Raw genomic sequence first — 22765 nt, forward strand, 5'->3', positions numbered from 1 at the left:
TAGTCGCGGGTGTCAAAAGAATAGTCGCAGGCGTCAAAAGAATAGTTGCGGCATCAAAATAAATACTTGCATGCCAAAAGAATAGTCATGCATCAAAAGAATAGTTGCGGGTGTCAAATAATAGTTGTGGCGTCAAAATAAATAGTTGCGGCGTCAAAAGTATAGTCACAGCATCAGAATAAATAGTCACGGCGTCAAAATAATAGTCGCGCGTCAAAAAATTAGTCGCTAGCGTCAAAAGAATAGTCACAGGCAACAAATTTTTTTTTCCACGCAACATTTTCACCGTTTCATGAATTTTACGCTGTTTTGCAAATCTTTTGAAAGATTCCCAAATTTTTCGGCGAAGCAAAACGGGATAGATTCGCTCATCACTACTTGTTAAACCTATTAACATCTATAAAAATGTTATCAAAAGATAAATTAGGTTTATTAATATACAGTATTTTTAATATTATTTAGAGCTTGCAGCAGTACGAAAACAGTTGTATATGGCACAACCCTGGCAATCTTCTTTCCATGGCTACTAAACACCAGAAAATACCCTGCCATTAATAATACTGAGAATTGCCTCTTCTAAAACACACGTAGAGACAGTGATCTTGTGTAGCCACAACAAGTAGCTGCTACTAGTAGCTCCATGTGTCTTCGCCCTTATACAACAAGCTGGTGTAGATGAGTCTTGTGCAGCAGAGGTAACAGGAAAGATGCATGGGTCCCGCCTCCCCCAAACACTACAGTGTTCCATAGAACTGCTTCTAGAGCACTAAAACTTTAAATGCACAACCTGTACAGCGAAGGCGGAGTCTCTGTGGGAGAAGTAAGGGGCTTATTGATTTCATGCATAAATAGAATGTCTTCATAGGGTTCTAATGTAGATTCTTAATGGGGTGATCTACACTTATTAATTACACACCAAGTGGTATACTTATCATACTGTGCTAAAAGTGGAGTAAAGGATTACCGGTGATGGTGCCCAGGGCAACAATCAATTAGATTTCAACAGTTAGATCAGCAATTAGATTTCAACAGTTAGAAAACCAAAGCATCTGATTGGCTGCTAAGAGTAACGTCTCTGGTAATGTCTTACTCCACTTTTTAGATAGCATGATAAATATACCCCCAACTGTCAAATTAAGTTTCATTATTACTTGTGTTACAACTTTTTTCTCTAGATTTAGATGAAGGTCTGATGAAGGTCCCTGTGATGCACCAAAAAGTCGCATTGTTTCATCACAAATAATATTGTATAAAATTGCCAACCAATATATTGTATAAAATTGTATGAATGAGATTGCTACTTGTAGCTGAAGCTACTTGTCTGCAACAAGCATCTTTGAAGCTTTCTGTTTGTTAATGTGGTAAGAAATTGAAAGTGTTACATTTGCCCACATCTTGTAACCACCTCTTGTATCGGTTATTGATTGCTTTATATGTTACTCTGTATGTCCAATGTATGTAACCCACTTATTGTACAGTGCTGCGGAATATGCTGGAGCTTTATAAATAAATGTTAACAATAGCAGCTGGTCAGAAGTGTGTTTTCAGACAGCTGACCAGTAAATGCTATCTGCAGACGTAAGACCATTTACATTACATTACATTAACATTTATTTATAAAGCGCCAACATATTCCGCAGCGCTGTACAATAAGTGGGTTACATACATTGGACATACAGAGTAACATATAAAGAAATCAATAACCGATACAAGAGGTGAAGAGGGCCTTGCCCAAAAGAGCTTACAATCTACAAGGAGAAAGGGTTGAGACACAGGGTGTGAGAATGGGCATGACCAGAGTTGTGAGAGGTGGGGCACAGGGTATTGCTAAACTAGATTAGGGTAAGCTTCTCTGAATAAATGTGTTTTTAGAGATCTCTTGAAGGCAGAGAGATTGGGAGAAAGTCTGACAGTTTGTGGGAGTGAATGCCAGAGAAGGGGGGCAGCCCTTGCAAAGTCTTGAATGCGAGCGTGTGAGGAGGGAATGAGAGAGGAGTTGAGGAGCAGGTCAGTAGAGGAGCGTAACAAGCGGGTTGGATGGTACCTAGAGAGGAGTTCAGAGATGTAGGGTGGGGCAGAGTTATGAACTGCTTTGAATGCGAGGCAGAGGAGGAGCGGTTGCAGAGGTGTATGAGCCTGGCAGCAGTATTCATTATGGACTGGAGAGGGGACAGTCTTTGGAGGGGAAGGCCAATTAATAGGGAGTTACAGTAGTCCAGGCGAGATATTATAAGAGAGTGAATAAGAATTTTGGCAGCATCTTGGGTGATAAATGATCGGATTTTGGAGATATTTCTTAGGTGAAAGTGACATGATTTGATAAGTGATTGGATATGAGGCAGAAGGACAGGGCAGAATCAAGGATAACCCCAAGGCACCGGGCCTGGGAAGATGGGGTGATAGTAGAATTGTTAACTTTTATAGATACCTCGGGAACAATGTGGGCGTTGGATGGGGGAAAGAGAACCAGTTCAGTTTTAGAGAGGTTTAATTTAAGGTAACGTTGGGACATCCAAGTGGAGATAGCGGACAGGCAGGAAGAGACGCGAGTTAGAAGCTCTGGGTTGAGATCAGGAGAGGAAAGATAGATCTGAGTATCGTCAGCATAGAGGTGGTACTGAAAGCCAAAAGAACTGATTAGTTTGCCAAGTGAGGAGGTATAGAGAGAAAATAGTAAGGGGCCCAGGACAGAGCCTTGAGGAACCCCGACAGAAAGAGGCAGGGGAGAAGATGATTCCCCATTGTAAGAGACACTGAAGGATCGATCTGAGAGATAAGATGAAAACCAGGATAAGGCAGTGTCACGAAGGCCAAGAGAGCGGAGAGTCTGGAGGAGAAGAGGGTGATCCACAGTGTCAAAAGCAGCAGAGAGATCGACAAGTATTAGTAGCGAGTAGTGTTTTTTGACTTTAGCCGAAAGGAGGTCATTTGTTGGGTTAGAACAGTTTCGGTGGAGTGTTGTTGTCTAAAACCAGATTGTAGGGGATCCAGGAGGTTATTGTCAGAGAGGAATAGCGTCAGTCGGTTGTATACTAGGCGCTCAAGCAGTTTGGAGATGAATGGGAGCAGAGAGATAGGTTGGAGGTTAGTAGGATTGGAGGGATCAAGGGAGGTTTTTTTCAGAATAGGGTATTTACTGTATTAAACTGTTTCTTCTTTCTTTTTAAAAGTGTTTGAGACCTTTAATGGCACCAGATTGGAACTGTAATAAAAGTGGTAAACAGAAAAAATATTTGCACAAATGAGAAAAAAAATGTGTATTTAGCAATGTAATATTCTTCATTAGACAGTTATTGCATGGCAAATGTTAAAGGAGAAGGAAAGGTAAAAACTAAGTAAGCTTTATCAGAAAGATCTATGTAAATACAGCCATAAGCACTCACAGAAATGCTGTACTGAGTTTTCTATGAAGAGAAACACAGGATTTCTTGTCATCTTTTATGTACCCATGTACTTTGGTTTCTGACTTCTTCTTTCAGAAAAAACTCCCACAGAAAAATTCCCAGGGCCGCACGTCTGCACAGCTCTCAGCTCTCTCCTCTCTCCCTTCATTAAAGCTTCATTAAATGCATGCAAAGTAAAATTTGTTTGTGTAATGGCTTTTATTACATTCCCCCATAGCTTTCTAAGAAAATGTTATTTCCACAGGCTGGTAAGCCTTAAGGTGAAATGTGTATATGTACCGTAAATTCATGGACAAATAAATATAAAAACAATAACAGTTATGAAGTGGTACGAAATTTGTCTGCGGACTTACATATTTATTAAGTAGTTCACACATTTTAATAACACAGAAAACTGCATTCCAGTATGTTTTGTTGATATCACATGTTTAGAACAAAACTGACAAAATAAGGCAGGTCAAGTATGAAAGTGTTTTCTTTCTAACCAAGTGCATATTATTTAGGTATGTATATATTTACAGAAGAGAAGAAGCAGAGCTTGGTAATGCATCTGAAACATCACATTCATTATGTCAGCACAGTAACATGACTCAGCATTGTGGATTGTATTAGTCTGCAACATCCTATACTCAGTCTGTACTCCGACACATTGACTTCTGGCAGAAACCAAGAAATTCAGTGGAAAAAGAAATAATGTTAAAATATCTCCCTTCTACAGTGTCATAACCTGTGTCCCCTTTACTTTAAATGTATGAAGTATTTTCCATATGTTTAAGACTCTAATTGTGTTTCTAGATATTATATGCCAAAAGCAATGTTCGCAAGTTTTAGAAAAGAAAGAAAAATGGAGAAACATGTTTTAATATAAATACAGTACCTTAAAAAAAAGAAAACGAAATGAAAATGCAGTAGCATGGACTTTAGCAGAACTTTGATGCCTTGATTCAAATTCATTCCTTCTCTTCATTAGCAGTACAGGGTAGTGAGTCATGGATATGGGATGAAATTCCGCATTTTGCCGTAGGCGAATATTTTGCAAAACTGCAGCAATTAATTGGAGCTCAGAAAATTGCCAGAAAAAGTTATGCGTGTAAAACAACAAATAAACCTCATATGTAGTGATGAGCAAATCTGCCCGAAACGGTGAAACATTTGTGAAACACATTTGTTGCGCAATTTTTTTTGTCGCCTGCACCTTTTTTGTCGCCCGTGGCTATTTTTTTTGTCACCCGCGGCTATTTTGACGTGACTTTTTTGACGCCCACTTGATAAAGGGCATCACATTGCCCGAAACATGTTGTGTTTTTTGGTCTGAAATAAATAGCATTTTAGCAGAATTCTGCTTTATGGTGCTCTCCTCTATATTTGGATTGTATTGAATGGCTCAGCGGTGTGCCTTGCGAGGATTGATGCATCAAGCCTGATCTAAGGGCTGTGCGGTTGAATACCTATTTGGTGACCGCGCCCAATTTGTCATGACCACACCCTGTTTTTGACGCGCGACAACAGAAATTCCATGCAACACATTTTTGCGCGCCGAATTTTCACGAAAGTTTCGCGAAACAATTTGCCAATGACAAAATGTGGAAATTCGCTGTGAATCCATGCCTGTCGAAGAAATTCACTCATCACTACTCATATGCAGAAAAAAAACATTGCACAGTAGTGAGAAAAAACACCCAGTGACTTAAATGCATTTGGAGTGAGAAATAAAGTATCATGTGTAAAAAAACACTTGCACGGTAGTGCAAGTCCTATTAACAATGCATTTTGCTAATTTTTCTGCAAGCGGATATTTCAGCTACATGTGCCTGCACCAGAGCGTATCTCATTTATTCGGGTGCAGGCACATGTAGGAGGCGTAGGGCGTTTCTTTCGGCAAACGCTTTTCCTATGGCCGAAAATATCCGCCCTATGCCTCGTCTGGCATTGGCCTTAAGTGAAACGGGACAGATTCGCTCAGCACTAGTACAGGGTTAAATATTCAATTTCTTTCTGATTTAAAGAGTTGCTGTCCAGAATTTGAACCAGAATTTTAGTTGAAGATTGTTAAATTATGGGTACAGAAATAATCTTTGAGAAAGCTAAATGTAAAAAATCTGTTTTAGGGACGGATTTATTAAAGCTTGAGTTTTGATTTTCACAGCAATTTTTTTTTGCGCTAAAACTCACAAACTCGGAAAATAACTTCAAATCAATCAATGTTTTGTCAGTGCACAGATGTCAACTTTGTTAGTATTACTATACATTCCCTATATTGTTTAAGTTGCACCATACAAATGTATAAAAACTTAGTAGAAAAAATATACCTATGACTCTTGACACAAATAATAAATACAGTAGAGTATGCATGTGGATATTTGTAGCACACTTTGATAGCTGATGACATTTTAGGAATTTGTGAGGGGAAAACGTACTACATGCCCACGTATTCCATCCAAGGGGTCCGTTTCCTTGAGTGTAAGTAGTCTCACCAATATGAACATTTTGCAAATCCAATATATTTCTTTTCTGTATAAGATTTTTCATTAAATAAATACAGTCTTTCATTAGAACAGATGTAGTAGAGTATCTCACAGTATTACTTCCCATTTGCATTAACATGATATGTTTTGTAGATGAGGCCATGTACATCACCAACATTTAGGGGGTTATATAACAGCACTATGGAAGATCTAGTAACACAGAACACCCACTCAGTTATTTGCTTTCCAACAACAGACCAGTACATTATATTTGCTGACAACAAGAATGTTTTTCACATTTTTCTTTTGTATTTTTTAATTTCCTTCTGAGTGAATAAGCAAATGTATTTCATTTAATGCATGTCCCTGGCATAACAGCTTTTGTTAAAGATGAATTTCCATCTACTTGCATATGCTTGCATTTGTTCTGTTTCCACGTGGTAAAAAAGTACAGATGTGACCTTCCTGTCTTTATGTGACAATATCTGAGGGCTGTCAGAGATCATTCATATCTCAGTCCTATCAGTTTCAAACACATGAAGACTTTCCTGGAAATACAGCTCAGCAGAGGTAATGCAGTTCAACACCTCCTGTAAGGCGGCTAGAAGTGTTTCATTTGACTTATACATATTGCAACGATCTTTAGCATTTTGAAGTATTGAAAACCGGGTTGTCTTTTCATCCAGTCTGTACAAGATGTTTCTACGTAGAAGAAAAATCAGAAAAATTCATCAAGTCTAATATAAAATATTTAATCACAAAAGCAGATAGATTTGCTTTTATGTATTTATAATATATACATGCAGGACTATGCAACATTTTCTTTTTGGGGGGCATCGATATGAAATGAGTTTTGCTATTGTTAATGCTCTGCAGAATAGTATTATCCAGTACTGTCCAACCAATATATTCTCCTCCTTAATGAAGACCATTAAAACAGATCATTGTTTTCTATATGCCAGCCTCCAAACATCTTGCTAAATGTCACTTTAAAGGAACATTAACAATAAAGGAACTGTGACACCAAAAAAACAGCTTTAAACTAATTAAAATTAGGGATGCACCGAATCCCGGATTCGGTTCGGGATTCAGGCCGAATCCAGGATTTTTTTGAAGGATGTAGTTTCGGCCAAATCCACTGTCCCAGCTGAACCAAATCCTAATTAGCATAAAGTAGCATATCCTAATTAGCATCTGGAAAGGGTTACATGGTCAGGGGAAATCGCTGCAATTTTTAACCCCTTAAAAAAAAATGCTAATTAGGATTTGGATTAGGTTTGGGATTTGGCAGAATCCGTCAGGGTGGATACGGGGATCTCCAAAAAAGTGGATTCAGTGCATCCCTAATTAAAATATAATGTACTGTTGTCCTGCACTAGTACAACTGGTGCCTTTGCTTCAGAAACTTTACTATAGTTTTTCTAAAGAAACTGCTGTGCAACCATGGGGGCAGCCTTTCACAGCCAAAAAAAGGAGAAAAGGCACAGGTTGCATAGCAGATAGCAGATAAACTCTGTAGTATACAAGGGGAGCCTGCACTGTTATCAACTGTGTTTTCTGTGCTTGAATAGCTGCCCTATGGAAGCAGCTTGTTTATATAAGCAATAGTAGGGTCTCTGAAGGGCATCAGTGTATTATATTGCCATTCTTTTTAAACACTTACGGGTTTAAATGTTACTGTTCCTTTAAAGGATCAGCTAGTCATTTCTTGCCATATTTAGTACAGAATAGGGCCGATTCAATAAAGTGCGTTAAAACGTGCGCTATTTATAGCATGCGGTAAAATTTTTATAGCGTCTAAATTTTCGCAACAACGCACGATTCACTAAAAGCATACTTGCGTTAATTTACGCGCGATATTGCATGCGTTATTTTAGTCGCAAAGACTATTTTCGTGCGGTATTTGCCTATACATTCGCTAATCAACGCCCCACGTATAAATAGTCAACGCATATAGTCGCCGCATATAAATAGTCATGCGAATAAACGCACGCCATGTTAGCCATACATGCCAATACTTGCGGAAAACTACTGTACTGAAAATGCCCATTTCCCTGCAAACTGGAGGCTGCATCACTCTAGGGCCAACACATACTTGAATAAATAACACTGCAAAGTCCATATTGTGTTGCCAAAAGCTGATTAACTGTACTTTTCTATAATTATAGCCTGCCTCAAGTAGGTGTTAATTTTCGCATTGACTAATGCGATATTTAGCTCGTCTAAGTGTTTGTGAATCATGCGTTATTGTTATTTCGGCGCACAAATTTACGCATGCGGTTGCGCGTAAATTAACACATGCGATGTGCGACCTAACGCACGCAGTAATACTGTAGTGAATCGCATGTTCATTTTCGCATCTATTTTAACGCAAAAAAGCGTGCAATAAAAATTAACGCACTTTAGTGAATCAGCCCTAATGGGTTACCACTTTGATAAAATGTCAGGTGGGAGACAATCCAGGGAATGGTTATTTAACATGTCACTTTGGGGGAGATTTAATAACATTTGTATTTTTTCCTGCAATTCTTTTTAAGGTAAAAACACAGCTTTTTATGTAAAAATGCTACTTTTTCACCATTTATTATGGCTCTCAAGGTCCTGTAGAAGTCAATGAGAATTTGTAACAACCTTTATTTAATTTGTGGTTTTAGAAGTTTTTATTTTTTTTTCTCATTTATAGGTGTTTGTGTTCTTTGTTTTTGTTCTGCATTTTTATTAATTTGTGCTTTTTATATTTAGATCTATTATTAAATGACTAGACATTCATGGTTTTAGCGGAAATTAGTTTATTCGTGGAAAATTGGCCCTCCAAATAATCCAATTCTGGAATATTTTGATTTGCCTTCCAGAGAACAAGATTGATATGTGACCTCATCCAACACAACTAGGGCACTAAATCAATCAGTAACACGACTGAACCATGTAGCTTTCAAAGTTTTATAATTCTCAGTTGCAGTTTACAGAACTAATAGAACAGATTTACTCACTATTTATTGAGCTTCTTTATAATTGCAGCTCTTGGCACCTGATGGTTCTGCATTTGTACATAAATCATGTAGTTTGTGCACTAGAACCTTTATATGCATTTTGTACTTACATAGTTACATAGTTACATAGGGTTGAAAAAAGACCATTGTCCATCAAGTTCAACCCATCCGAGTAAACCCAGCACACAACCTATACTAACCAATCTATACACTCACATACATAAACTATATATATACAACCAGTAATACTAACTATAGATATTAGTATCACAATAGCCTTGGATATTCTGCTTGTTCAAAAACTCATCCAGGCCCCTCTTAAAGGCATTAACAGAGTCTGCCATTACCACATCACTAGGAAGGGCATTCCCCAACCTCACTGCCCTCACCGTGAAAAACCACCTACGCTGCTTCAAATGGAAGCTCCGTTCCTCTAATCTATAGGGGTGACCTCTGGTGCGCTGATTGTTTTTATGGGAAAAAAGAACATCCCCCAACTGCCTATAATCCCCTCTAATGTACTTGTACAGAGTAATCATGTCCCCTCGCAAGCGCCTCTTTTCCAGAGAAAACAACCCCAACCTCGACAGTCTAACCTCATAGTTTAAATCTTCCATCCCCTTTACCAGTTTAGTTGCACGTCTCTGCACTCTCTCCAGCTCATTAATATCCCTCTTAAGGACTGGAGCCCAAAACTGCACTGCATACTCAAGGTGAGGCCTTACCAGGGACCTATAAAGCGGCAAAAATATGTTCTCATCCCTTGAGTCAATGCCCTTTTTTATACAAGACAGCACTTTATTTGCTGTAGTAGCCACAGAATGACACTGCCTGGAATTGGACAACTTGTGATCTACAAAAACCCCTAGATCCTTCTCCATTAAGGATACCCCCAACACACTACCATTCAGTAGATAGTTCGCGTTTATATTATTCCTACCAAAGTGCATAACTTTGCACTTATCAACATTGAACCTCATTTTCCAGTTTGCTGCCCAGTTTTCCAATTTTGTCAAATCGCTCTGCAAAGCGGCAGCATCCTGCATGGAACTTATAGTTTTGCACAATTTAGTGTCATCAGCAAAAATAGAAACAGTACTCTCTATGCCCACCTCCAGGTCATTAATAAACAAGTTAAAAAGCAAAGGACCAAGGACTGACCCCTGCGGTACTCCACTAACCACACTGGTCCAATTAGAAAATGTTCCATTTACCACCACTCTTTGTAATCTATCCTTCAGCCAGTTCTCTATCCAATTACAAATATTATGTTCTAGGCCAATATTCCTCAATTTGATCATTAACCTTCTGTGAGGTACTGTATCAAACGCTTTAGCAAAATCTAAGTAGATGACATCAACTGCCATTCCAGCATCAAGGTTCCTGCTCACCTCCTCATAAAAGGCAACTAAATTAGTCTGGCAAGATCTGTTACGCATAAAACCATGCTGGCACAAACTAATAGTATTGGGAACTGCAATGTATTCATCTATCCTATCCCTTATTACCCCTTCCAGAAGCTTTCCTACTACTGATGTCAGACTAACAGGCCTATAGTTTTCAGGCTGAGAACGAGATCCCTTTTTAAATAATGGCACCACATTAGCAATCCGCCAGTCTATCGGCACCATGCCAAACCTCAACGAATCCTGAAAAATTATGTGAAGAGGCTTGGCAATCACAGCGCTCAGCTCATTTAATACCCTGGGATGAATCCCATCCGGTCCTGGACCTTTGTTTACCTTTACATGTTCAAGTCTCTTTTGAATTTCCTCTTGAGTGACCCACGCGTCAGTAGCTAAATTACTAGCACTGGGTATATTAAAAGGGAAGCCTTCATTATCTGGCTCCTCAGATGTATAGACAGATGAAAAATAAGACTGTAGTCCTTCTAAATTGAATGCCCTGGGCTGCGCCTCCTGTCACTTTCTACCTTACGTGCAAATGACCCCCAAGCTAAGGTGGGTAGGGGACAGACAAGGACGTGCCTCCCCAAAGCTGCTTCTCTTGGATCCTGCACTTACTAACACAGCCAACTCTAGATACAAAACACCATGGTGCAGGTCTCTGCTCTCTGAAATAAAGGATTGCAGATAAAATACTGCATGACCCCAGTTTCATGTTTTTTTCCTTTATTTATTACCCATTGGATGATGTTTCATATAAATCTATAGGAAATTCTGGAAAATGTCAGGAAACTTGTGTTTTAAAAATCACTATTAATGCAGTGGTCTATTCAAATGGATTCTATAAAGTATAGAGCAGTAAGTTCTACATTTTCACAGCATACCTATATATTAATAGAGTAAAACATAGTTTGCATGTATCACATGATGTAGTTGAAGGAAAACTATACCATAAGAGTAAATTTTTAAATAACAGAATGTTTCTATCATAATAAGTTGGCTATAAAAAAATATGACCAAACTGGTATATTTATCATTAAATATTGCCCTTTTACATCTTTTACTTTGAACCACCATTTTATGACGGTATGTATGTGCCTCAGAGATCACCTGACAGGAAATAATTCAGCTTTAAGGGGCACATTTACTAATCCATGAATCCGAATCCCGAATAGGAAAAAATCGGATTGGAAACGAACATTTTGCGTCTTGTTCGTATTTTTTGTGATTTTTTCGTCGCCGGTACGACTTTTTTGCGAATTGTCGCGACTTTTTCGTATTGAACGTTCGTAAACGGCGGGCAAACCTTTCTGACTTTGCATGATTTTGAAAGCCTCCCATAGGACTCAATGACACTCTGCAGCTCCAACCTGGCCCAAGGAAAGTCACGATACTGAAGCTTGAATGAATCCAAAACTTTCGTACTCGGCGCGACAGTACGATTTTTTCGCGATGGCGACGAAAAGTTCGCGACAATTCGCAAAAAAGTCGTCACGGCTATGAAAAAGTAGCGAAAATTCGCAAAAAAGTCGCGACGGCGACGGAAAAAATCACAACAATACCGATCATTACGGAAAAAACGCATTCGGACGCTTTTCGGACGTTCGTAGATTAGTAAATGTGCCCCTAAGTGTAACAGGAATAGGTGTGGGTGTAAAAGTCAGAGCTATGTGTATTGATTGACTAATATAACCTGGCATGTATGTGTGCCCTTGGTTTGTGTGTGAGCACAGTTTATCGTACGAGTCAGGAGGGGAAACAGTAGTAGAAAAGTATATTTTTAGGAAAATGCTTAATTTAGATGACACTGTGTTTCGCACATAGCTGTTTTATGTGATATATTTTTATAGAGAGCTGCAATGTTCTGGGGTATAACTTCCCTTAATGGACCCGTAAAACTGCAAATACCTTGAAAATAATAATAATGTGGTTTTCTATCCAGTTCATTTTTTAACTTAAAGTCAGAATTAAAGTAGATAGAAGCAAACTGACAGACATTCAATTTTAAAAGAATCATTTTTTATACTTGACTAGTAAAAAGTAAATATGCCTATATCTTTTTTGATATTATTTTACTGTGCTCACAGGAAGCCTGTAGTTATTTCCTCCTCAAACAGAAAATAAATAGGTTTCTTGCAAGACATCAGTGGGTACATAATATAGTGGATCAGCAAAGGAAAAATACAGCACGAGAGAAAGCTTAGGGCAGGGTCAGCCACTATCACTTTTAGCAGTTAGCAAAAGGTGTTGCTATTTTAGCTTTAGACTTACATAGTTCCTGCATAGTTGTGAGAAACAAAAATAACAGGAAAACATATTTTAAATAATCAACACTGAAACATATGTGCAGAAAAATATAAATGAACAACATTTTACTAGACATTTGTTGTTTAAGTTGAAATGTAGAGAACATTTTGTAAAAAAAAAACCTCAAAAACTGCTAAAACCATAATTTTGATAAATTGGTGTCTAACCCAGATTTACTATTGTGGAATATTTACAAGTATGGAACCTATTAACTGGAAACCTGCCATCTGTAAAGATACACTGGCAATGCCATGTCAACAGTTAATTAAAAGGTTTGTCAGTGCATTTAAGGCCTTTAGTAAACCTTTAATACCCCACTTCCCATGGATTCTTGTTAACCAATCCTATGTGCAAAAACATAGTAACATAGTAACATAATAAGTTGGGTTGAAAAAAGACATACGTCCATCAAGTTCAACCATAATGCCTATATATAACCTGCCTAACTACTAGTTGATCCAGAGGAAGGCAAAAAACCCCATCTGAAGCCTCTCTAATTTGCCGCAGAGGGGAAAAAATTCCTTCCTGACTCCAAGATGGCAATCGGACCAGTCCCTGGATCAACTAGTACTAAGAGCTATCTCCCATAACCCTGTATTCCCTCACTTGCTAAGAGTCCATCCAGCCCCTTCTTAAAGTTATATAATGTATCAGCTAGCATGACTGACTCGGGGAGGGAATTCCAGAACTTCACAGCTCTCACTGTAAAAAATCCTTTCCGAATATTTAAATGGAACCTCCCTTCTTCTAAACGGAGTGGGTGCCCTCGTGTCCGTTGGAAGGACCTACTGGTAAATAAAACATTAGAAAGGTTATTATATGATCCCCTTATATATTTCTACATAGTTATCATGTCACCTCTTAACCACCTCTTCTCCAGTGTAAACAGACCCAACTTGGCCAGTCTTTCTTCATAACTGAGACTTTCCATACCCTTTACCAGCTTAGTTGCCCTTCTCTGGACCCTCTCTAACTCAATAATGTCCCGTTTGAGCACTGGAGACCAAAACTGAACAGCATATTCTAGATGGGGCCTTACCAGCGCTCTGTAAAGGGGAAGAATAACCCCCTCCTCCCGTGAATCTATACCCCTTTTAATACAGCTCAAAACCTTGTTTGCCCTTGCAGCTGCTGCCTGGCATTGCTTGCTACAGCCAAGTTTATTATCTACAAGGACTCCAAGGTCCTTCTCCATTATGGATTTGCCTAGTGCAGTCCCATTAAGGGTATACGGGGCTTGCATATTTTTACATCCCAGGTGCATGACCTTACATTTATCCACATTAAATCTCATCTGCCACTTAGCTGCCCAGATTGCCAGTTGGTCAAGATCCTGCTGCAGGGATGTCACATCCTGGATAGAATTGACTGGTCTGCAGAGTTTTGTGTCATCTGCAAACACTGATACATTACTCATAATACCCTCCCCTAAGTCATTTATGAACAAATTAAACAAAAGTGGACCCAGTACAGAACCCTGAGGGACCCCACTGAGAACCTTACTCCAAGTAGAGAATGTACCATTAACAACCACCCTCTGTACCCGATCCTGTAGCCAGTTTTCTATCCATGTGCAAACGAGTTCACTAAGACCAATAGACCTTAGCTTAGAAAGCAGTCGTTTGTGGGGAACGGTATCAAATGCTTTGGCAAAATCCAAATAGATTATATCTACTGCATCCCCACTGTCCAGCTTCTTACTTACCTCATCATAAAAAGCAATTAAATTGGTCTGACATGACCTGTCCTTCATAAAGCCATGCTGATTACTGCTCATAATGCCATTCTCCACTACATAATTTTGAATGTGATCCCTTAACAAGCCTTCAAATAACTTGCCCACCACGGATGTCAAACTTACAGGCCTATAATTGCCAGGCTGAGATCTTACTCCCTTTTTAAATATGGGAATGACATTCGCCTTCTTCCAATCCCTAGGTACCATACCTGATGAAAGAGAGTCTGAGAAAATCAGAAACAAGGGCCACTGCAATTCTGCCCCTAGCTCTCTCAGTACCCGAGGGTGTATTCCATCTGGCCCAGGTGCCTTGTTTACATTTATCGTGTGTAACCCTTTAAGCACCATATCCTGTGCCAACCACTGTGTAGTTGGAGCTGAGGCAACAGTGCAGCTATTGGGTGGGACTTGGCCCACTGGCTCCTCTACTGTATACACAGAAGAAAAGAACTGGTTAAGCACATCTGCCTTTTCTGTATCCGCTGTAACCATATTGTTACTATAACTCAATGGGGCCACACCCTCAACCTGCACCTTTTTACTATTAATATACTTAAAAAACTTTTTGGGGTTAGTCTTGGCCTCGGCCGCGATGCGCTCCTCATTTTCTATCTTTGCCTTCCAGATTGCTGTTTTATTTATTAGTGTTTATAATCATTAAACGCAGCTACTGTCCCCTCTGACTTATATTTCTTAAAAGCTTTCCTTTTTCTCCCTATTAACTTCTTTACCTCAGAGTTAAGCCACATAGGGTGATTCTTAACACTTCTACTTTTTCTTATTAATGGAATAAATTGAGAACAGTAATGATTTAATATCATTTTAAATGACAACCATTTCTGCTCTGTGTTTTTATCAGAAAACATAATGCCCCAATCTATGCCCTGAAGCGCTGCCCTTAAGGAGCTAAAATTTGCCTTCCTAAAATTCATTGTCTTTGTTGCCCCCGTGTAAATTTGTTTCCTGCACCAAACATCAAATGAAATAACATTATGGTCACTATTACCCAGGGGTTCAACCACTTGCACATTTGCTATACGTTCTGGGTCATTAGAGATCACTAGATCCAGTATAGCATGGTTCCTGGTTGGCTCCTCAACAACTTGTGACATAAAGTTGTCATGCAGCAAGTTTATAAACTTGTTCCCATTTACTGTCCTGGCAGTACTATTGCCCCAGTCAATATCAGGGTAATTAAATTCCCCCATTATAATCACTTGCCCCAAACTAGCAGCCTTTTCTATTTGCAACAGGAGCTGGGCCTCCTCCTCTTCGCTTACATTAGGGGGTCTATAGCAAACCCCTACAATTAGTTTGGTAGATTCTTTACTATCTGTGAGAAGCTCAACCCATAAGGATTCAGCTCCCTCTGTTACCCCCATCACTTCCTCCTTAATATTTGCTTTTAATTCCTGCTTAATGAACAGACACACTCCTCCTGCTTTTCTATTGCCCCTGTCCCTCCGAAACAATGTATACCCCCCAATATTAACAGCCCAGTCATGAGACTCATTCAACCAAGTTTCAGCAACTCCAATCACATCATATTTCCGCTCCAACGCCAGCACCTCCAGCTCTCCCATTTTACCAGTCAGACTCCTTGCATTGGTAAACATACATGCCAGTTCCCCCCTTAGATTCTGCACCTCAGATTCCAAGAGGAAAACCCACCTGCATCTCTCACAAGTAAATGCTGCATGGAACTGCTGCTCCAGGACCACATACATGCGGCAAGATGCACACTGAGTAACACCAGCAATCATACTGCAACTCATATTGCCACTGGGTACTTACAGTCTCCCGAGTGCAATCCCTTATATAGTGCCTTTTAAGTTTCAAACGCCTTTTTTGTTTTTAACGCCTACTATACACTTAGGGGCACATTTACTAACCCACGAACGGGTCGAAATGAGTCCGATTGCGTTTTTTTCATAATGATCGGTATTTTGCGATTTTTTCGGCGTCTTTACGAATTTTTCGTTACCAATACGATTTTTGCGTAAAAACGCGAGTTTTTCGTAGCCATTACGAAAGTTGCGTAAAATCTGGCGATTTTTCGTAGTGTTAAAACTTGCGCAAAAAGTTGCGCTTTTTTCGTAGCGTTAAAACTTACGCGAAACTTCGCACCTTTTAAGTTTTAACGCTACGAAAAAGGCGCAACTTTTCGCGTAAGTTTTAACGCTACGGAAAAATCGGGCGATTTTACGCAACTTTCGTAATGGCTACGAAAAACTCGCGTTTTTACGCAAAAATCGTATTGGTAATGAAAAATTCGTAAAGACGCCGAAAAAATCGCAAAATATACGAAAAAGTCGCAAAATGTTCGTTTTCAAGTCGGAACTTTTCCAATTCGGGTCGGATTCGTGGGTTAGTAAATCAGCCCCTTAATCTACATGCAACACTTTAGATTAAATGCAACACTCGCTAGCAGCTCCCAAACTCGCTGTGCAGTCAGAAACTTATTGAGGTTCAAACCAAACAGCCAAAAGTCTGCTGAGAATTTACCAGATTTACTCCACCCCCTTAATTAGTATGTGCTCAATCAGCCAGGTAGCCCTTACAAGTCACACAGCAGTTAGTTAATTGCACTTACTTCCTCCTTTCAGCCAGCACTCCCAGCATGCACAGTAAACCCCAAGTGCCTTTTTTGTTTTTAACGCCTACTATACACTTAATCTACATGCAACACTTTAGATTAAATGCAACACTCGCTAGCAGCTCCCAAACTCGCTGTGCAGTCAGAAACTTATTGAGGTTCAAACAATGCACCTGTCTCCCCCCACATTTAAGTTGCACTTGCAAGTGCAATTCTTCACTATCCCAGAATATAAGCCTTGTGGCATGCACAAGGGCCGAAACAACAATGGACCATATGTACTTCGGCATACCTCTCCTGTCATTCAGGAGGTGCAAAGAGGAGTGTTAGGTGCAAGGTATTCTGGTGCTTAAATGGCTTGGCTTTATGACTGTAACATATCTACAGTATTCAAGGACTGTTTTTTTTTTCCACACTCATTTTCCTCTGTATTAAAGCCATTCTATCAATGCCTGCCATATCCTTAACTCTGTACCAAGGCTGGATGTAGGAGTAGACAAAAAGGCAGATAAGTGACAAGCATCAGGGGCATTATGGTAAGGGTCACAAGTTCATTAAAATCTATACACCTCTTTGCTTTAATATCAAGCTCCATACAATCCCCACACTCTTATGGGACGTAATCCTTCTGCGTAGTTTAGTCCCAGAGGCATCTCTTATTATTAAGGGTTTGTAGCTCAATAGAGAACTGGCCTGACTACAGGAATGGAGAGTTGTGGGGACCTTTTTATTATTGCAAATTTGGGATTGAGAAGGACAGGTGTGAGGGCCTTTTCGTGCTGTCTCCTCAACATTACTGTCAATCCACACTCACCAGCACACCCTGGCCTTTCCACTCTGTTCCACCTGGTGCACAGTATTTAGAGAGATGTCGGCACTCTCCACCACGATCCAAATAGCACAAACATCCTCAACATTACTACCAAGACATCATGTTTTCCTCCTTTCCATTTTGTCTTTGCAGTTTGACAATAGATGGAGGACAACCAGTTGGGCATCCCTGACATAAATATTATAAATATCAGTGTTTTGTTTTGTGATTTGTGTTTCCTTTTGGTCAAGATGAGGTTGGGGTCCAGGGTGAATTACATCTCTGACATACCTTACTGAAACAGAAAAACCCATAATATTGACTGGCTGTTTATAGAACGGAAGAAATGTAAATACTGATATTTCAGAAATTGTGTTTGATAACATTTTTACTGAAAAGAAGCAGCTGTAGGGTAGAAAGGTCAGTCCTATTAATATGGGTCCAAATGTCTATTCTATCCTGAAAAATAAGCAAGCAAACAAAAGCCTTCCAAATGCAGTGTTAAATCGTTTAACAGCTTCCAAGGAAGAGAGAGATTCTGCTGAGCATTATCCCTAGTCAAACTTCTTTCTAAGTTCCATATGGTTGCAGGTAATAGAAAAAAAATTGTATTAGGTAGACTTTTTTGGGTCAACTGATCAACCTTTAAGTAAAAATGAATGTCTTGCTTAGCTGTTGAAGTGATTAACATTATTTTAGGAAGCTAAGCAGTTTGGAGTTTGATTACTGTGAACCATTCCATTTATAGCAACCTATTATTTAATATAGAAGGCAAGGATAGCATCCTGCTTAGCCTTGGGCCATAATGTCATTCGGCTATGGAGCTTTTTATATATTTCCTCATAATGATTTTATTTTAAGTAAGTTAGGAAATAAAAATATTCTCCTGTCTCCTGTACAAAAACTACTTTTTGTAAATAAATGTGACCAAATAAAGCTGTATTGGGGGGTGGGAATAAGTGCTTAGGTATCCACTACCACTGTTTTCCTACCTTTTGTACCCCTTTCTGCCCTTACACTTCTGTCCAAGGTTTAAGTAAAAACAAAACAGTTACAAACATACTATTAAATGTAGGATGTCCTTTTCTTAGTACCTTTTGGACTAGTCTTATTTTTTATGTTCTAAATTTAAATTATAATCTCCTTCTTCTTTCATTGTTATTGTTACTTTATTACTTGCCATTTTTTAGGCATCTCATCCAGTCCACTGTCCGGTTGCTATGGAAAATTGAACCCTGATAAATTGGTAAACATGACAATTAGCAAATTAACACTGGAGTGTAAATTGAATCCAGTGCAATAGTATTTGTAGAGCAATTATTGAGATTCTTTATAAAATACACTCTGAGTTTGCTAAAGTCATTATACCTAGACCTTAACTTTGGTAAATAGTCAATAAAACTAGTGCTGAAACTACTAAAGCCAAATTGATAGAAAAAGAACATACAAAAGAACATGTCCTTCCCTAGTCACATACTTACTAGTGGACACAACCAAAAAATAGCGGCGTTATTTTGAAGAGATTAATAAAGTTGAAGAATATGGTTACACTCCAGTTTCAAAAGGATTTATTTACCTGGAAAATCCAATTGGAGGTTTCTGGATTAAAAAGTTTTTTTCAAGATTTTGTAGAATGTCATTTAAAATCCTAACTCTAATGGGATCTCGCTCTTTGGGATCATTAGCTGGACGCATTTCATTAGATTGGAACAGTTGTGCAGTTTCCCTCAGACTTCTTGCCGTCTCCATCAACATATGGGCAGTATCATCACCTGAATGGAAAGAACATTGTTTAGAATTTAAAACGTAATTTTCCATTTTATTCATAGTTTTATTAGGGGAAAGTTTCACTTTATCATAATTCTACGAAGATATTCTCTCCACCTGAACAGACCTGATTTACACTTATTTTGTAACCAAAATACATAGCTGCTTCTCAGGAATTATGAGATGGAAGCATTTTTATGTGTTTTGAATTATACAGAACAGCATATCTAGTGATAAAATTGTTGAATTTACACCAATAACAAAATGGTAACATTGTAAAAGCGTTAAGGCTATAAATTATCTTACCGTGCTGCTATATACGCAACTGCTTTATTTATTGAAGGAGATGTCTACCATTTTAATGAGGTGAGAAGTAGGATCTGCATATTAAAAAGTGTGCTTTGTTCTTAAACAATGAACTATATATAAAAAGAAAAAGAAGAAAGGCAAAATGTAGCATTTAACAGCTCGCCTGACAGCCCCTAAATTTGCTCGGAAGTGGGCCCAGACAAATATTCAATTTAATGGAAAAGACCTCAGTGCTTCCAAGTAGTCTAGTGCAGACATTTGGTCTGAAATAACCTGTGTTTTAATGCCTTATTTGATATGAAATCAATGCCCCTGGAAGCTTATGTAATTCGTGTAATGTAGAGTGTTAAAGATTTCTTATTTTGTCTCAAGGTGTTGGTGACAAATGAAAGGCTTTTAGTAATCAACTGTCTTAGATTATCTGCTAAATATCTACTGCATTAGCAAGGAACAACAGTTAATCATGCGTTAGACTTAAATCATCACCAAAAGATGAAAGGTTATTCCACTGTAAATAAAGCATAGCCTTGTCTTTTCCGTCTGTATTTTCTTTTGTTTTGTAGTTATTTTTGAATTCCTTTTTCTTTTTTTTAACAGATGTCTCTTTGCTTTTTTATACTAGTATAAAGAAATAAATATTAAGTTTAGAATAACAGTTTATGTATACTACCCTCCAATAATTGTTTTATTAAATATTTCCATTTCCTTTTTTTATATATTCAAACACACAAGTTAGAGAGCAGCAATGGACCCAGACTGCAACAAGGCCCTGTCTTTTTTATACGGCATGAGGTGTAGAGCATATCCAGCCCTGGGGAAGTGCTCTGTGCATAAGAACTAAGGATCATGCTCTTGCACTTCTGCCCCAGGTCAATGTTAAATACCCCTTATGTGGGGGTAACGGAGCAGTTTTTTTCAGCACATTGGGAGATTTAGAACTCCTGCCACATTCTTTGCTTGCTACAAACATCAAAATGTCTAAAAACACTCACCATCAATAAGAATTCCCAGCCAAGTGATTGTACCAAATATTTCCAACAAATTTCAAAAAGCACATTAGAGGGTGATTTTAAATGTTTTGCCCCTTAACTGTTAACAAGTGAAACCTGTCCTCTGTGCCACTGGCAAAATGCTGTGGTTTCCAAACTGTGGGGCTACCCCTGAAAGGGGTCACTGAGTAAGAAAAGCAAACCAAAGTGACATTCGAGGGTATATACTCATTTACTGCCATGGGGTTCTTTGGATGTATAGACATGTTTCCTATATCTGCCATACCAAATGTTGGACTGCAAACGTGGAACCAAACCAAAAGTTTTCACACAATAAGTAATAGATGGTGGAGGTGGACAGAATAAAGCCGTGTATTTAGAAGAACAGCATTCAAACATTAGTAATGGAACAATATGTGAAGAAATGTAATTCTATAGTTAAATGGAGTTGCTGTGTGCTCCAGAAAACTCTCTGCTTACCATACAAATCAATAAACATGTGGCTCCTAATCTTTGGGAATGGGCCCTCACAGTATTAGTGGAGGAAGGGTTTTACAGAAATACAGCTCTTAGGTTGATAAAATCAACTGGGTGCCAGTGTTTCTTAAAACAAATGATTACTTTGTATTCACAGGAACATAGAACAGTCTCTTGGAGGAGAGTCACAGATGGATGCAGTACAGTTATTTACCATTTATTCACATACAAATCTTCCCAGAAGCATTTATCTATCAGGTGTAGTGATGAGCGAATCTGTCTCATTTCGCTTCAACTAAAAATTAGTGAATCTTAGAAAAGATTAGCGAAATGGCGAAAATGGTGCACGTGAAAAAAATTGACACGTGTGTTGTGTTTTTTTTACTTTTTTTTACACGCACAACAAGTTTTTTTGACGTGCAATTATTTGTTGTGTGGAAAATTTTATCGCCAGTTTCACGAAAAAATCTGCCAATGGTGAAAAGCAGAAATTTGGCGCAAATTCATGCCTGCCAAATTATTTCACCCATCACTAATTATGTGTAGTTAATTGAACATTTGATTTAGTCAACTTGGAGATGTCCAACCCTTAGTATTAGGTCCCCCAAGTGCAACCTAGGTGAGATACAGCAGTCCCTATTATTATTATTATTAACATATTCCGCAGCGCTGTACAATAAGTGGGTTACATACATTGGACATACAGAGTAACATATAAATAAATCAATAACCAATACAAGAGGTGAAGAGGGCACTGCCCAAAAGAGCTTACAATCTACAAGGAGAAAGGGTTGAGACACAAGGTGTGGGAATGGGCATGACCAGAATGTTAGCACCAGTGCCTGCCCCTGACACTAGATATGTCTGTACACTTGTGTCTCTATCTTGAGGGTGGAACACCTAGGACTCTAACCTAATTATCCTCAATAGAGCTTCAGGCTGCTCACTAGTAAACTTATTCCTATCTCTTACTCCTGGAGTGAGCTATTATAAAATAATCATCACAATAGATTCACCCAATCCCTTACCCAACTCCCAGGAAGGTGGTATACAAAGAAAGAGGCTGAACACGTTGGCTTCCCCTAAAACAAAATAATGCCATGTACTTGCCAGTTACTGAACCACCATGAAAATACTTTAAAGGGATACTATCATAATTTTTATGGTATACTTTTTATTTCAAATTACACTGTTTACATTGCAAATAATTCACTCTAATATTTAAAATTATTGAACCAACAAATGTATTTTTTTTAGTTGCAATATTGGTGTGTAGGCAGCCATCTCAGTCCATTGTGCCTGAGTCTGAGCTTTTAGAAGGAGCCAGTACTACACATTAGAACTGCTTTCAGGTAACCTATTGTTTCTCCTACTCCCATGTAATTGGAGGAGTCCCAAGCTGGACTTGGATTTCTTACTATTGAGTGCTATTCTGATATCTACTGGGAGCTGCTACCTTCCCATTGTTCTGCTGATCAGCTGCTGGAAGGGGGGTAATATCACTCC

General features: G+C 38.7%; 1 protein-coding gene across 1 annotated transcript in view; it reads right to left on the reverse strand.

The window, feature by feature from the left end:
• Positions 1 to 5045: 5045 nt before the first annotated feature.
• Positions 5046 to 22765, reverse strand: part of naaladl2 (N-acetylated alpha-linked acidic dipeptidase-like 2) — a 322123-nt gene continuing 304403 nt past the window's right edge. The window contains exons 14-15 of the mRNA XM_031902480.1: positions 19294 to 19489; positions 5046 to 6571 (exon numbers count right to left, since the gene is read on the reverse strand). Coding sequence (XP_031758340.1) covers positions 6376 to 6571; positions 19294 to 19489 — 392 coding nt within the window. The 3' untranslated portion in view covers positions 5046 to 6375. The remainder of the gene's footprint in view (positions 6572 to 19293; positions 19490 to 22765) is intronic.

The sequence above is a fragment of the Xenopus tropicalis genome, chromosome 5 (genome assembly GCF_000004195.4).
Source record: "Xenopus tropicalis strain Nigerian chromosome 5, UCB_Xtro_10.0, whole genome shotgun sequence".
NCBI classification, from domain to species: domain Eukaryota; kingdom Metazoa; phylum Chordata; class Amphibia; order Anura; family Pipidae; genus Xenopus; species Xenopus tropicalis.